This window comes from Egretta garzetta, unplaced genomic scaffold, assembly GCF_000687185.1.
Source record: "Egretta garzetta isolate BGI_Z169 unplaced genomic scaffold, ASM68718v1 scaffold76, whole genome shotgun sequence".
In the NCBI taxonomy this organism is placed as follows: Eukaryota; Metazoa; Chordata; class Aves; order Pelecaniformes; family Ardeidae; genus Egretta; species Egretta garzetta.
Window position 1 is genome coordinate 654455 of NW_009259859.1, and position 17201 is coordinate 671655.

The following is a 17201-nucleotide window of genomic DNA, read 5'->3' on the forward strand; positions in this document are numbered from 1 at the left end:
TTTGTATTACTTTAGAAATCCAGGGTTAGAGCAGAACATCTGCCTCAGGATTCAGACTGTATTCCAAATGTTGCCTAGTTGTTTTCAGCTACATTAGGAGGCAGGATGCTTCTATTCATCATCTCATTTTTACTGTAGCCTTTTTTGCAATTTTTATTTCAAAGCATGTAACTTTTTCAAAGCTGGAAGAGAATGTACTTCAAAAGAGAAAGAGTGGGTATAATACCCAGTACAGAAGGATTCAACCTTACAGTGGACTCTAAAGGTCCTCTTTAACTCAAACAAGGAACAACACAAAGCTATTTAAGAAGAATCATAGCGCCCTAGTGCACTAAAGGGGACACAAGTAACTGTGCAGTTTGTGTTTTAGTTTGACTTTAGTTTGAGAAGTAAATTTAAGCAATAAAAGCTATCTTCTAAGGGTCCATTTAGATTTCTGCAGATAATAAGCATCTGTTTCTAATCAAACTGAGATGATTACCAAATTAAAACTTTTAATTAGCATTTTGCATAATTTACAAACTGTCGTTCATTATGTTTATGAAGGTGAAAAGAGACATCCCCAGTAGCTATATATTCCTCAATCACATTACTTAATTCCACAATTTTATAGATCATCACCAACACCGTATGTGCAAACCAACACATGCAATAGAATTACTGCAGCAAAATGCTAGTTTTCTCCATGACTAATAACAAAGTCATACAGTTCAAGGATCCATTAGAAAAGGGTAAGTAAAGACCCCTCTCCATCTACCCCGGCAGTGCACAAAAAAATGGCAAGTGCATGTTCTCCTCTCCTTCCATGTAACACTTCTCCCTCTTAGATTTATGAGATGTACTTACATTCTCCTGTGAATCAAGCTTTATTTAAATCTCAATATGAGAATACTGTAATTTGTTTTAAGCCTAAATGCTTTAATCAAACCTTACCTCATCTACCCATCCCTTACAGTGTTAACTCACCAGAATACTCAGGTTGCTTTGCCATCAACCTTATTATTTTATCAGACTGCTTGGCAGAAGACATTACTTCACTATTACTTTGCAAACAGACCTGCCAGTTGGCCTACCAAATCCTCAGACTGGCATACAAGAGCCTAATGAGTAATACCTACTGTTGAACCAGATTCCAACACTGCTAACAGTTCAGAGGAAAGAGGTCTCCCCCGGATTCTCTTCCCCTAATACAAAACTACAGTCAGCTACAAGAGGTAGGCATAAACCTGGAGACCAATGGGCTTTTTTTCCTTATCTAGGCCAAAAAAAAAAACCAAACGATTTTAGAAAAGGAAGAGTTAATCCTGCAACAAAGCAGCCACTTAGTTTCATTTAAATTAAATCTATCTTCTGAAACTTGAATGATTAAACTGAGATATTTATTACATCCTTTGAACTGAAACACTTCAGGATGAAAGTAACCAGTTATATTTTTTAAAGTGCTAATGGTGTACATGTTCCACTGACTTATTTAAACAAACCCTAGCATTTAGAAAAACCAAAACTACTCCTCCTAAGCCTTCCCACATTCAGTTTTGTTTCTATTATGACTTCAAGCATGGAGCTAAGTAACAGAATACCTATTTTTAGCTTAACTGTGGCAATAAGGCACTATTTCCCACTTAGACATGTATCACTTCTTGCCTTTGCTGTCACTTGTAAGACAAGCATTGCTGGCTTTCAAGCAAAGGGACAAATGTAAAATTCAAGTAGCAGGAAACAAAGATAAAATTCAGAACCATTTCCATCACAAATGCCAACTACAGCCTACTGGGACATAGTTACTGTTTTAGCTTGGCATATGTTTCCACACAGTAAAATTAGGCTCTAGACAGTTTCCACTTCTAAGCATTCTTCCCCCGCCCTGTTTGGGAAAGGAAGAAGTATGATTTGATGCTTCTGAAACACAAAGCCATAAACCTGATCAGAAGAACATTTTGGTTTGTACACACCGGTTTATACACCAGTCACGGCCTTTTAGTGGCTAGATACGATACTGAGTATTTTCTTTCACCTATCTGTCCTTATTAAGGACACAAACTAGTCACATTGTCATTAATCCAAATCTGACTTTAGGATCTTCCATACCCATTAAAGGTAGTCATAAAACATTCTTTCAACAAGCTAAAATACAAATATTTATACAACTGCCCCACTACTGAGATAGACACTTTTGAAGAAAGCATAATAGTGATATCAGAAAGTCTCTCATAGGAGTGCTCTGATCATAAAAATGGAAATTAAAGAAGTTTAATTTCTGCTGCTTAAAGCTGCTAAAAAAGTACTTCAACCGCAACATCAAAGAAGAGCTACTGTGGAAAAAAAAAAATTAACTCCACTAATGCATTTTGCTCTTTCCTTTTATTTTGCAGTTCTTATTCTTTCCTCTCAAGTGCTGGCAGACGCACTACAGAGCGTTAGCTCCCCCAGCTGTCTATTCCCATCTGCTGTTCCTTCCCCATTACTATGGTCCAAAACATTTTATTAAAATAATATGCTTTGTAACAGCACTTAAAAAAATTAAGATGGTTAATTTTGCAACAACTGGCAGTTGCCCAAAAATAAGATATCTAACGTAGAAGTTATAAAAGAAGTCATAATATTTTTTAAATTTCAAGAGGCTTTTCAGAGGTGAAGAAGTTCTAAGATAATTTAAACAGGATCTTTTATGCTCTGTGGGGAGGAAACAACAACACAGAAAGAAGCATTCAAGAAATATACTACACTTTGAAGTTTATTTCTTCTGCACGCTGAAGAAAGATAATACAGAACTGGCAATTGCAAGGAATCTAAATTCAATTATACATCATCCTTATGCCACAGATAAAAATATGATAACTATTAATTTTCATTTCTTGAGGAAGCAACAAAGCAGAAATACATCTATTTCAAGGAATGAACAGTCTGAAGATAAGATGAAGGAAGGGTCACAGGAAATCAGAACAGTCAAGATTATGACCGAACACCACTGAAAAATAAATTTAAGATAAAACAAAGGTACAGCAACAAATCAAAGCATCTGATAGCACATAGGAAAAAACACAGGAGACAAGTAACAGCCCACACGGATCTGTCAAAAAACAAATTGTGTTAAGCCAATATCACTGCCTTTGTAACAGACCTCAGGGAGAGGGGAAAAAAGCAGGTGTCATATTGTGTGAAAAGCCCTTAAAGTCATTCTCATAAAGACACTTGCACAAGCAAATGACCAAACAGTTCCACTGAATCTCCTACAACCTGGGTGCAAAAGCAGTTGGAAAAGCCATGCATGGAAGAATTTAACTCAAAAATAGAAGGACATATTAAGCCAATGTAGCAATGAGGAGTGATAGCAATAAAATCTGTTTGAGATTGTAGAGACAGATGTGAATCAATCTTCTTCCTCCTCCTCCTCCCAAGTGTCTCACAGACAGTCTGCTGTAAGAGGCTGTACTGGGTCAAGCTGCATAGTGCTGTGCTTTCTATTGGTATGTAGAAAGGGGTTGATAACACACCAGTGTTTTGGCTACTGCTGAGCAGTGCTCGCCCAGCATCAAGGCTGTGTCTCCAACATTCCCCCACCACTTACCAGTGGGCTGGGAGGGGGCAAGACCTTGGGAGAGGACGTAGCCAAGACACCTGACCCAAATCGACCAAAGGGATATTCTATACCATATGAAGTCGGCTCCGAGATAAAAGCTAGGGGAAAGGAGGAGAAAGGGGGTGCATTCATTTTTTATGACGTTTTGTCTTCCGGAGCAGTGGCTAAGCATACTGAAGCCCTGCTTCCCGGGAAGTGGCTGGACATCGCCTGCTGATGGGAAATAGAGAATAAAATCGTTTTCCTTCTACTACCGCATGTGGACTTTGCTTTTGCTTTTTATTAAACTGCCTTTATCTTGTTTTTCTTTTCCAGCTCATTTGCTCCCTGCCCAGCCTGCTGAAGAGGGGAGTGATAGAGCAGCTTGGTGGCACCTAGCATCCCCCCAAGGTCAAACCATCACAGCAACACTAAACATAAGCTAGGAGAACATCCAAAAGAGAAAGTGGAAAAGACAGAACTAATTGAAAACAAGAGCGCTAGTAGCAAAAAAGTATTGTTAATTGTCAGGTAAGAGTTGAGACCATAGTAACAGTGATACCATGAAAAAGAAGAAAATTTGAAGAACTGAATCCTATTGCCCTCACCATAGAAACAGAACGGGTAAGTTAAAAGAAAATAATCAAAATATACACAGCCATGCATAATGAGAGAAGAGAAGCATGACTGAGTAGGCTAGAAAGTAGTTTCAGTAGAGGAAGAAAAAGCTGCAGCTGAGAAACACCAGAAGGACCTGAAGCTGAAGTTAGGACAAAGAAAAAGCAAGCATCATAACTGCTGTGTACAGTTAATTTAATGATGAAGTACTGAATATGACATTGGCAGGAGAGCTCATTACTTGAAGATAGACAGTGAATGGAAAGAAGGAAGTGCTAATAATTACAGAAATTAACATGTAAGTTAAATTCACAAGGAATGAAAAGAAAGATAATGTAGCCTTCCACTAGTAGAGTTTCCTTCAGAAGGAAACATTACTCCAAATATAGATTTACAGTAACTGGCATGTTAGTTGCCAATCCAGGGGACTCCACTTCTAATATTGAGCAAAGCTAAGACACCAGCACAACTAAGGTAACTTTTGATCCAACTTCTCCTTTAATGCTATAAAGCAAAGTTGGCATATATTAGAAGAAAAAAAAAAGTGCAAATAAAACTCTAAAGAGAATACTCTCATCACTTTTCCAAAATACCTTAAAACAACTGCTGAAAGAAGCAGAATATATTAGAGGTGCCTATTTATATTTCAGAAGCATGCAAAAATCCCGCCTAAGGATCTAGGAGTTACTGTACTGTATGACCTACATAGACACAGCCTTGAAGGGCAAGAAAAAGATAAGCAGCATACAGAGTGAAGGAAAGAATAAATTTACTCAATTTTTACGGCTTCAGGTTATCATCATCATCATCATCATGATTAATTACTTCCCCAGTGTTAGGTCCTGTAAGACCATATACATGAACAATAAGGAAGCTCAACACCTTCATTCAGGAATTTCTAGGAACACCAGATATCTTGCAGTTTTGCTCAGACTTACAGATGCATTGAAAGCTTTTCAGTAACAACTTCTGGCAGTTTCCATAAATATTCTGATTATGTCAAAAAGGCTATCAGAACGTCAAATCGATAAACTAGGATTTATCTCACACTATGAAGGTCTGAAAGCACTATTATAATAAAAAAAGTATAAGTATGGTCATTTCTCAAGGCTTCTGATATGGGCATGCATAACCAGGTACAAGAAAAAAAGGAAAAGGACAAGTGAAAAGGTTGGGGTAGGAAAAAGGGGGCAAAAGAGGGGGTGCATACATAGCAAGGCATGTGGAAAACCACACAGACAACAATCTCACTGATATAGTTACATGACAAAGTGGGGCTTGGGCATAGAGTCAGCTAACTCCAAGCAGGTCTTGTATCACAATCTGGCAGAAATAAAATCAGGCACTCCTAATTTGAAAAAAGGAAAACATCAGATGCCCACAGCCGTGGCAAGAAAGAAAAATTACTCTCTAGTTAAAGCCCAAGTGTCACTTACCTGCAAAACCATTTACTTTATATAATTCCTTCAAATACTAAAGAACGTACTTTGAGACTAAAATATTTTCTTCAATGACTATAATATTTAAAATATTCACTACATTTCCCTTTAAATATCTTAAAAATCTCTATTAGTGGCTTTTACTGCCAGAAACTGTCAGGCATCATTGCTGTAATTACTCATTTATAGTAAGATTTTAATGGTTTAATCTCCTAAATTAATGTAAATCTCAAATGCACACCTGTGTTTGTATATTCTCTTTGATGGGCTTTGTCACCTTAAACGTCAGCTTTTACTTCTCTTGAGTGCTGCTTAAGGATTTCCTGTGCTTCCTATGTGAGTGACTTGCACATGGACTATTTAATGTACCCCGAGAGCTGAAAATTACATGCCATACATAAAAAGCTTCAGTATTTATGTGGATGATGATAGCACTGGCCCTTAAAAACCCTTTTTTCTGTTTTTGGTTTGTTTTTTGTTTGTTTGGTTTTTTTTTAAGTACATAAAGTACAGAATCGACTGAAAACATTCTGAAATACCTTCAGAACCATTCCGTGATTCCCCTGTTCTTGTGATAGAAAACCGTTCAACCTATCAGGGGAAAATACTCTTTAAAGCATAGATTAAAAATAAGCAAGCTCTAGAAACAGAGTATTTCTGTCAAACAGTAAGACATGCATTAATCAGACTTCCAGTCCCTTCTCCCTTAAGCAGTGCCCCAAAATTTGGTGGACACTTGACAGCAAGCCATCTGTAAAGCATGAGACCCCACCCAGAGTCCTGTGTCCAGTTCTGGGCTCCTCGGTTCAAGAAAGATGAGGAACTCCTAGAGAGAGTCCAGAGGAGGGCAATAAAGATCTTTAGGGGACTGGAGCATCTTCCCTATGAGGAAAGGCTGAGGGGGCTGGGCTCGTTTAGCCTGAAGAAGAGAAGACTGAGAGGGGATCTCATCAACACGTACAAATATCTCAAGCGTAAGTGTCACGAGGACGGAGCCAGACTCTTCTCAGTGGTGCGCAGTGACAGGACAAGGGGCAACGGGCACAAACTGAAGCATGAGAGGTTTCAGATGAATATGAGGAAGAATTCTTTACTTTGAGGGTGACAGAGCCCTGGAACAGGTTGCCCAGGGGGGTTGTGGAGTCTCCTTCTCTGGAGATATTCAAAGCCCACCTGGATGATGTCCTGTGCAACATGCTCTGGGCGAACCTGCTTTAGCAGGAGGGTTGGACTAGATTATCTCCCAAGGTCCCTTCCAATCCTTGCCATTCTGTGATTACATAAAAAGTCAAGACAGATAAGATTACAGAATGAGGTCCAGAAATTAAAGTGTCAAATAAGGACAAGAATAAGCTTTACCAGGCAAGAGAATTGCAGAATTACTAGAAGGTTTAGCAAATGTCCCTTTAAGTCCAATGCTCTAAGCTGAACAACTAGATACTTTTTGCAAGACAGCAGGATTGTAACTAACATGAAGTGAATGCTATTCAAATAGCCATTTTCCCAGGGAACAGGAAACATCAAAAGAAATACCCCACAACTGGCTATCTATTAGATGACACTGCTCTACAAAAACTACATTTAAAATGAGCTAGTAAATACCTATAATAACATTTTATCAAAATTTATCATTTCCTAATAGTTGTTACTGTAAAAGTATCATGTAACAAATGGTGCTCCCAGGCCAAGCTTAACCACTCCCAAGTCAAGCCTAACCACTCTCAGAAAAACACATGGAAGAGACTTCTTCCAAATAATGTATCAAAGCGTGAGTGAGCATGCATGTATATAAAATAATTTCTGTTTGCCCCCGAAAGTTCTAACTACTGTCAAAGGTGAAGTTCAAAAGTTAAACTTCTTCAGTGTCTTTCTATTCACTAGGAAGGAGGCTATATTGTACACATCAACTTTGACACCACGGTTGAACTACAACTTATTTCCTGAGGAAACATGGGGTAAATTCTTGAATTGTTTAAGTTCTCAATACAATAATTTTGAGGGGGAAGCTATTCATGAAAGGTGTATAAATGATTTTGTTAAGACAGAAATCACCTTCAAATTTGAATCTGTTTCAATTTTTAAAAAGATACCAGAAAGAAGAGATACATCTAAAAAAGTTTAAGTGTCTGAAGAGCACAAATCTTTATTTCTCATGCAATATCAACAACTTAAAGCTGTTTAGGTTAAAGCTGTTGGTATTGCATTAGAAAATAAATTATGGAAATGAACTAATTCAGTCAGCTATTCCCAGATACTACAAAGTACACTAGCCTGTGTTATTTTTGTATAACTTGCAAGCAAAACAGAATTTCATTAAAACACTTCCTTTTGCCAAAAAAGTTGTGGGTTTGTATTCTGATTAAGAGCCCAACACTCATTACACTACACAGATTGCTTTAACCAAAAGGAATAAAGAAAACAGTTTTACTCCTGCCCCAAACTGTGGCCAAAAATCAAAAGCTGAAGCAAGTTATTGTCGCAGATGTTGAATACATCCTCTCAGAAGTTGAGACCACTGAATCTTTCAAACTGAGAAGTAATAAAAGTAAAATTCCATTTAGTCCTCATCAGTCTCTGTTCTTGGGTACAACCTCACCCCTTGCCACCAGTGACCTGACCACCTCTTCTAATCCAGCCTAACACATCCATGCTTAAAGAAAAGGAAAACCCCACTGCCATTTACGTAAATGGTAGAGGAGAAACAAGTTACAAGTAACTGGAAGAATACCAGTTGCCAAAGGCCCCAGTAGGGTCTCAATCTCAATAACAGTTGAACTTCTAAATCAGAGTTTAATATTAAAGTGTAATTAAAAACATACAGAAGTTGCAACAAAGGGAGCAAATGAGGCTCTCATTTCACAGTATGGTACAGTTACAATTAACAGCTCACCACCAACAAAACAAAAAAAAATAGTGAGAATGAGGTCCATCATTCCCATTCCCCCACTATTTTTCCTGCTTTCCTTCTACCCTCTACCTTTCTTGACCTTTATTCAATACCCCATGCTCTACCTCTTGCCCATGCTGGCATCAATTGGGGGGATAATATAAATACCAATATTTCAGAGCAGTGTAAAATTTTGAGCAGCAAACCAATGTTCCACCAGGCTGAGGAGCACCAGCCCAGGCATCTTCCACACTTGCCAGAAAACAGATTGGCCAAATCTATTTCCTACAAGTGATTAAAATGCAATCTACCTGCTAGTAAGTTCAAAAATGTGTCTCAAATATAAACTCAAAGCAAGCTTTCATTTTTTTCAGAAAGCCCAGGTTCCAGAGGCTTCCCACAGAAATACTAAAGATGGAGTAACTCAGTGCAGTGACAGCTTTGTAAAAACGTTTCAAGGAAGAACTTACCTAAGCTTCAAATTTCCATAATTTATGCTAAATGTAGAGAAGCTTATTTTCACAAACATTGTAACAATTTTGAATGATCATAATCCTATGCATATTCAAACACATTCATTATACTGAAGTCATCATCTTTAATCTGAATACTTTGAGCAGTTCACAGCCTCCCTTTTACAAGTAAAGGGCATCTTTAGAATCAGATACAGCTCCCCAGAGCAAATATTTACTTACTTTAACAAAGGCCTTCCCACATATTTTGCTCCATTAGCAATACAAATTGTTGTACATATGTCACAGAACATAAGAAATCTTATAATAAGTGAAAATGTTCATTTTCATTAAATTTCATTTCCATTCTTATTTTCAGAAAGCTCTTGTTCGATAAAAATTCTCTTTAATCATGCTATCAGAACTACATTTCAAATTTTTCACAGCTGACTTATCTAAAAATTTCAAAGAATCTAACATTTTTTTCTTCTAGTTGTTGACAACTTCATTCTTTCAAAAAAGTTGCTAAATAAGATCTTTGATGCTACAGTCTTCAAAGAACACCTTAACAGCTGCTTAAATATTATCCCTGAGTGGGACTGCAGACTTCCTGATTCTACAAAGATTAATTCTTAGTCCATAATTCACAAAACCTCAGGAATTAGTCTGCAAAACCTCTGCAAAAAATTCTAAGAATACATGTCTCACTTTCCCATGTGGGAATGCAAGCAAACATGAAAAGGAGAGAAGTGACAGCTACTGCGTTCTCAGTATTTAGCTTTGCTTTGTTGTTGCTGTAAATGAAGACAACCATGACAAAACTGTACAAGACCATCCACTTATTACCCCTCTCCACAAAAAAGTTGACTGGTTCTTTTATTAAATACTGAGAATCACTTCCTACAGTGGTTCTTAGAATTGTTAACTGGAGACAGAGCTACACCAGGACTACACGAAGGTCTGAACTTCAGCAGCTCTGGCCTATCTCAGACTGCAATTCTGAAATGCAGAACCATTATCTAGAAAATGCAAGGCACCTATCTTCTCTTTGAAGAAACTTAACTTTCTTAGGATATCTTAAGCAATTAAAATCCAATCATAGAATTCCTGTTGGTTTACCAAAACAGAAGCTGGACTGCAGTATCTGAACTTATTTCCTTTTCCTGGAGACCGTTCCCTTTTCTAAGAGGCAGAACACAAAGTTTGATTTCCATCTTCTTTTATGCACCGTAAGGCACAAAAACATCGCAACTTCTAACAGAGAAGTATGAATAGCACAGTTCATTTTCCTTTTAAAGCCTTTTACAAATACAACCCTGAGAAAAAGAATACTGCTTTTTACAGTGGCCTTATTTTTCAGTGGCTCCTACACAGCACCATAGAGTTTAGAACTATTTCAGATATGTATAGAATTCCTTAGCAATATTCAAATATTTTATACATGATAGTGCAAGGAGGGTCGGTTTTGCTTAAATTCCCACCAGAATTGGAAGGGGGGAAAACAGCAGAAGCGAGGAAGTAGATTTTCAATTAAATGATGACTTGTTTCCTCAACAGGCGTAAGAAAGTAATACCTTCTTAATAATTTTGACATATTGAAGGCACATTAAATTGCACAGAACCAAGCCATACTCCCAGCTATTTCCAGTAACCTGTAAACATTCATTTATTCTCACAAGCCTGAATGATGAAACCCTGACAGGACAATATGAGACTGGGGAATGAGCAGTGGAAATACAGCTCCAGAAACACACCATTCGCTGAAAGGCCTGTTGAACCAAAGAATGACATTTCTAATAGTCTCTCAAAGACCCAGGAAAGCCCACATGTTACTGGTTAGCCAGACAAATTCATTCTCAACACTGTACAAGTCCTCTTTCATCATCAACATACACTGGTGCCAGATCTTTCAATCCAGCAACATATAATACGTAAGTCAGCCACATATTTTAGAATATTTAAGTTCTCCTATTTAAGTTCTTCCAATTAAGCAGCATTTTAAGAGAAAGGTTTTTTCAGTGGAGTGATGAACGTACATTGATTTTTATTAATTTAAGTTTACTCTGAAAGCTACAGGTAAAGCTGAAGCTTTCTAACAAAATAGTTCATAGAAGCAATGCAAAATTGAAAAAATCATTACTGCAGAAACTTCAATAAATATTTTCCTTTAATCCACTCAGACAAATGAGAATGTAACAGCAGGTACTCTTTTGTAATATCCCTAAAGCATCTCAAAAGCAACAGTTGTTTGTCTACACAGATTTGGTATTTTTAAGGTTTTTTGTAAGTTGGTAAGAACTAGAACGACGTTGCTTGTTAACCTGCTATTGTAATGATATATTTTTCAGTCAAGCGTTGGTTGACTGAAGCAGACAACTTCTCTTGCTGCAGCACAAAATTACATCACTTAATCCTCATTTCTGTGTCATGACTGTTCTCCAAGTTCAGAAGTTCTGTGTGGTTGTTTTTTAGAGCCAAAAGGGCACTTTTCATTTTTTAAACAGAAGTAATAAAACTATCTTAATGAGACTTTTAAAAAGCATCAGGCACATGCTATATAATACAAATCCAGAAAGTAATATACTTACAGCTTCAAAAGATAAGTTAACGTGTTCTAGGAATTTCTGTCTTAAACAGTCAGTCAGTTCATTGAAGCGGTATCGCAAGAGATCCATTTCTTGTTGAAGAAACCAACGCCTGAGATCCTCACTGCAAAGAAATGATAAAAAAACCAATATGCTTTCTGATTATTCATTCCCTCTTTCTTTATAAACTAGATGTCAAACCTAGTGAATATAGCATTAAATGTAGTGCTGACTTTGGCATGGGACCCACAAACTGAGGAGCTTGGAAAAGAAGACAGGAAACCTTCAGGAAGGAACACTCAAGCAGAAAAGACTTTTGAAGAGACCATACACAAAGAAGTGTGACTGCAGAAATATGAGACTTCAGTTACCAATAACTTAATGTTAACTTTTGAAAAGCCTCAGCATGGGCCAGAGTTCTATTTTACCAGGCAACCAACACCAGGAGATTCCTCAGAGTTTAAGTTTCAAAAGGTAGACAGCAAGGGGAACACGGGTACAGAAAAGCACACAAAAGTAAATGCTAGCCAATACAAGAGGCAGCAATTTCAGCACACAAGTCTAATTTATGATACAGAAAAAAATGGCAGGAAGCACAGAAAAGGCCTAGCTAAGTTTGATAAAGAACATGTCTTTTTTTTTTTTGTATGTGTCACATAGCAAAAAGGCACAAAACTATGTTTGAAAGTTTCCTGAATAGAAGAGTTTTGCTGTCAGAGAGGAGGCAAGACTTATTTCTTACACTTTAAGTGAAGATGATGTGCCTCTGACTTACAAGGTTCTTCACAGGTTATCTGATAAAGTGAAGAGAGATGCAACAGACAGAAGCAGAAATGCATGGTCATGGCCAACATGCAAGTAAAATTCTCTTCAGAACTGTGTTTGCCATGGAAGGGAATGAAACAAAATTATTCTGTTTCCTGGTCTTGACAGATGCAAGTGACATTACAAGAGGTGTGAAAGAAGGGTACGGATGAGATTGTTCACTCAAGACTGTACATACCATATCTCAGCAATACTATATGCAAATAAGCTTTAAAGTCTTGGATTTCAGAAGGCAGAAGGACAATCAAGAGATGACGACTACCTACAAATTTAACTGACAGGAGTGGTGGAGCTGGCCACTTCAGACCATGTAAAAAGCAAAACCAAGCAATCCAATTTATAAGTGAGGACTCATGCAGACTAGAAAAAACAGCTAATGTAAGCTCGTACCTCTGGGTGGCACTGTTGGCCAACTAGAAGCTTAAAAAGGCAGTGTCACAGGAAAATAAGCTGTAAACACAGCTGCCTGGCAGGCCACAGGGAACCAAATTCAACATAGTCTGCAGTTATGTCTATTTAAGCACACCTTTTCAAACACTCCACCTACCTTAATAGCTTTCATCAATTAACCTAATGATTAGTGCCAAGCTTATTTTTCTGACCTAATATGACAAAAAGCTTAGAGAAGAATATATTCTATTTGATTCCCAATTTTATCTTTTGGGGAACACGCCGGTTTTAAGGCATAGAAATACCTCATCCCTGAACTAGCTGCATTTCAAGAGAGAATGAAGAATGTTGGGTACAGGGTCACCTCACTGTGCTTAAGATGCTATTTTCCATTTTATGAGTAATCACTAAGTCCACCTTTTCAAAGAAAAATAAAATGCTGCTTTAAGTGGAAACTAACTATCAAGCTGCTTCATTGAAACACTGCATCAAACTATCCACATATACATGGGAACACAAAAATACATTTGCAAGTAGTTTAAAAAGAGAGTGCCCTGGATCCTCATCCAAGGCCCCTCCTCCCTAAGAAGGGGTCTTTCTCCCTAGACTATGAAGGCTCTTCCCTGCTGATTCTGTGGCCCAAAATAGCTTGTATTCATTTATGCACAGTGGTTCACCTTCAAGAAGTTGCTCACCTCTGCCCTGCCTATAGTCTAATTTTTAAGATACTTCCCTGAAACACAGGGTTTGAAGCATGTCTCCCATTTATTTCCTAAGCATGCACTGCAATTAATTAAGCTCTCATACAAAAGACAAGGATCATCTTTTTAAAAGAAAGCTTGCAGAGAAAAAGAAAGCAGTCTCAATTATCTGCATCTATCATTAATTCCAGGAGATTCCAGAGCCATTGTAGAGATGCAGGGAGGGTGAGGTGGATGTCACATCAGTGGCAAAGGCAGATATTTAGCCAAGTCCCTACCTGGTTAGTTCTGACCGAGACAGTCTTTCACTCGGCACACTGGCCACTGTCGTTCACATATGACTTCCTCCCTTCTCAGAACAGCGGACAAAGCTTACTGAATTCCACTACTGAACCAAATACCTAACCTTCAGGCTTTTGCTGCATGGCCTGTATTGCCTGCTGCGAATCTGACCCAAACTGATTCTTCCTGAAGCCACAGGACCAACCAAAAATAAACGCCTCTTGCATTCCAGATCAGATTCTTGCCACCAGACAATTTTACCTTCCAGAGCAGCAAAACTTTCTTCAAATGCGTCACTAGCAACACCCTCAGAGTGTCTCATCTCCCACAGAAAAGCAATGACCCCATCTAAATAATAACTAAATGCTTAAAATAAAGTTTTACAAGAGAGGATAATGGAATCCAAACTGACTATTCAAAATGCCACTAACTGCATAATAAGAAACATTAAGTTTTCAGGGGCTTTTTAGTACCAGGCTACCTCAGGATACCACCTTTTAGGGGGTTTTGGTAGGTAAAGCAAGATATTTTCATGTAAAAATCAGCTGGCCCAGTATGACTAAGGGAGTTTATAAAAATATACACAACAAACATAAACACTAGAAAGACACCAATATTAAATTTGTTATAAATCATCACAAATAATACATGTAGAATAGAGAAAGGTAGGAGGAATTTCAGTTGTAATTCTGTCATTCAGTTTGCTCCCTTCCTTCAGGATTTTAAACTATACTATCAGAGTCACTGCAGTGAAGGCTGCTACTAACCTTCACATCCACAACTTGGTCCTCACTGTACACGCATCACAGATCTAGCTGCCTCATCGATCGCATATATCAACAAACTCTCTTCAGCCCAGCCCAGATGTCTTTTGAAAGGGCAACATGATGGGATGTGAACAATCCAGAAGATTTCAGGGTGTTTGAAGTCACCCAGGGTCTGTCATGGTGAGGTTTCCTCCATGTGGAGGCTTCCTATTCTGATCAGATGGTCTGTAGCAGGCACCTACCATGTTGTTAGCCACCTTGGTCTCTTCTCCAACACTTGCCCCAAAACTCAACTGTCTCATGACTCATTCCAAGGAAAAGCCCTATCCATTCCAGCTCCGTATCTTGGCTTAGAGCACAATCCCTGCTACTCATCTTCCCGGTCTGGTTTTGCTTACGAATCTGTATCCGTCCATAGCAGCACTTCAGTCATGTCAGCTATCACTGTATCGTAATATGTATTCTACCACACTCACCTAATTTAAAGAAACTATTTTGCAACTTAAAGTGCAATTCAATTACCAAATCAAAACAGTACACGCTTCCTATTTGCCAGTTTTAATTCTAAAAAAGGACTGCTATGGCAAGGAGTAAGATCACACTGATAGCACAACAAAGCTGCTAACAGACATAAAGCACTGACAACCTCTATACTTTCATCCAAAAACTACAGCTGAAGCAAAAGGAATGCAGTCGACGGGACCAACATTGTGCTTTAGATTTCACATGACTAAATAATTGCAGTGCAACCATCCACAGCAATGAATTTGGAAGAAAAGCAGAGTCAGCAGAGGAAATCTCAAATTCAGACGGTAGTTTTAGTTTGCCAGAAACAAGGCTCTCTCCTTAGACAATAATATAAAGCCTATTTGCATAGTCAGGTCTGTAGTTAGTATCACCAGTTTAAGCACATGCAACAGTTAAATTAATCTAAATTAATTTATCAAGCACTGTGAATGCCTGGCAAACACTTTATTCTGGTGTGCCTTAATCTCAAAAAAGATGTGAAAAGGAAGAGGCTCAAATCAACATTCTGTGTGTAAACAGCAAAAGTTTATACTTTTTTTAATTACTACAAAATCTGGATATTAATTTTGATCCCGAGTATCCCTTTTCATCACAGTTGAAATCAGACTGCTAGCAAAAAAACCCTGTTTCAGCCTACCTCTCTATCTGTAGCCATGCAACTCTAAAATCTGTAGTCTATAACAAAGCAATATAGCAACTGTATACATTTAAAATTAATAACAAGAGTACAGCATAATCTAAAAAGTACTTACGACTGACAGTAAGCAAGGCGTAGTATGAAATGAGAGATGTGATCTTTTCTTCTTGCCTCAAAATCATCTTCAGCCAAAGCCTACAGAACATATTATTATTATTTCAGAGAAATAATCTCTCCCAGATTAAAATTCCACAATTAGTTTAACATTGCTGTTCAACAGTGTATTAATATTCATCTTTAAGACAATAAATGCAGGACTATTAAAGAAGGGGGTTGTCCTAAAGAAGGGAACCTATACTCTCAAAGAAAAACTACATCTCTGAAAAAATGACAGAATTCAAGTTTTAGGAATAGTAGTTCATCACCTCTACTTTTATTCAAAATTCATGAATGGCGTATAGCAAAATAAAGCACAAGAGAGTTCCCTTCTTTGATTTTTACTTACTTTGTAGGGAAACTTAAGTCTCCGGAGCTCAGCCTCCAGCTTAGTTTTGTACAAATCACTGCTTCTTACATAGCTCACACCAAGGTTTTCAACTACTTTGAGCACTGGCAAAAAAAAAGAAACAGTCTGTGTTAGAGACAACATGTTGAAAAGCAATCTAACTGTATCATGTCTTGGGAAATGCACAAAACGGAAAATCACCAGAATTGCTTTTAGCGGTATGGGGAGCAAAAGGGTAAGAAATATGGAGGATAAGGTGTGGCCCGCAAGTCCCAAACAGCTGGCCAACTCTGGGATCCACACAGTCAACAAGGGAAGGGGGACAGCTAACTCTGATGGATCAGTCTCAGAACATCAGTTTCCACTGTCATGATGGAAACCTTGGACTCGGTGGTTTTCAGGAGTTGAGGGGAACCCTTGCTCCCCGCCACAGCAATCCGAATCGCTGTACTGAGATGTCAAATACATTGCAACACCTAGAGAGTGAAGCATGCTCCAAAAACCCGCCAGAGTAAACCAAAACCATGCGCTCCTGGATGCCATACACCCAACGCTCACGGTGAAATCAGTCACAGCTCTCCGATACCTAAAGCAAGACGTTTGCCTTTACAGGGGGTTCATTTCAGCACGAGCAGGCAGCCAGTTCACACTCGTAACAAGCACAGAGAGCACCCAAGGCGCTCCTGGAGGCCATGCACCCAACGCTCACGGTGAAATCAGTCACAGCTCTCCGATACCTAAAGCAAGACGTTTGCCTTTACAGGGGGTTCATTTCAGCACGAGCAGGCAGCCAGTTCACACTCGTAACAAGCACAGAGAGCACCCAAGCCCGCCAAAATACAGCGATGCCAGGAAGAACCAAAAGGGGGAGGGGGGGGAAGAGGGGGAGCTAGGGACGGACGGACGGACACGCTACTCACGCCTCAGGCGGTCGACGGCAAAGCTCTCAAACTCCACCAGAGAGATGTTTTCCGTGGGGGGCTCCAGGTAGAACTGCAGGCTGTGAGGGTACAGCTCCCGCCGGGC

General features: G+C 38.6%; 1 protein-coding gene across 1 annotated transcript in view; it reads right to left on the minus strand.

Annotated features, from left to right (window-relative positions):
* LOC104127349 (DNA primase subunit 2) overlaps positions 1–17201 on the minus strand; it is a 124580-nt gene that overhangs the window by 103710 nt on the left and 3669 nt on the right. Inside the window, exons 2-5 of the mRNA XM_009640014.2 lie at positions 17096–17201; positions 16176–16279; positions 15786–15865; positions 11544–11664 (exon numbers count right to left, since the gene is read on the minus strand). Of these exons, the coding sequence (XP_009638309.2) occupies positions 11544–11664; positions 15786–15865; positions 16176–16279; positions 17096–17201 (411 nt within the window). The remainder of the gene's footprint in view (positions 1–11543; positions 11665–15785; positions 15866–16175; positions 16280–17095) is intronic.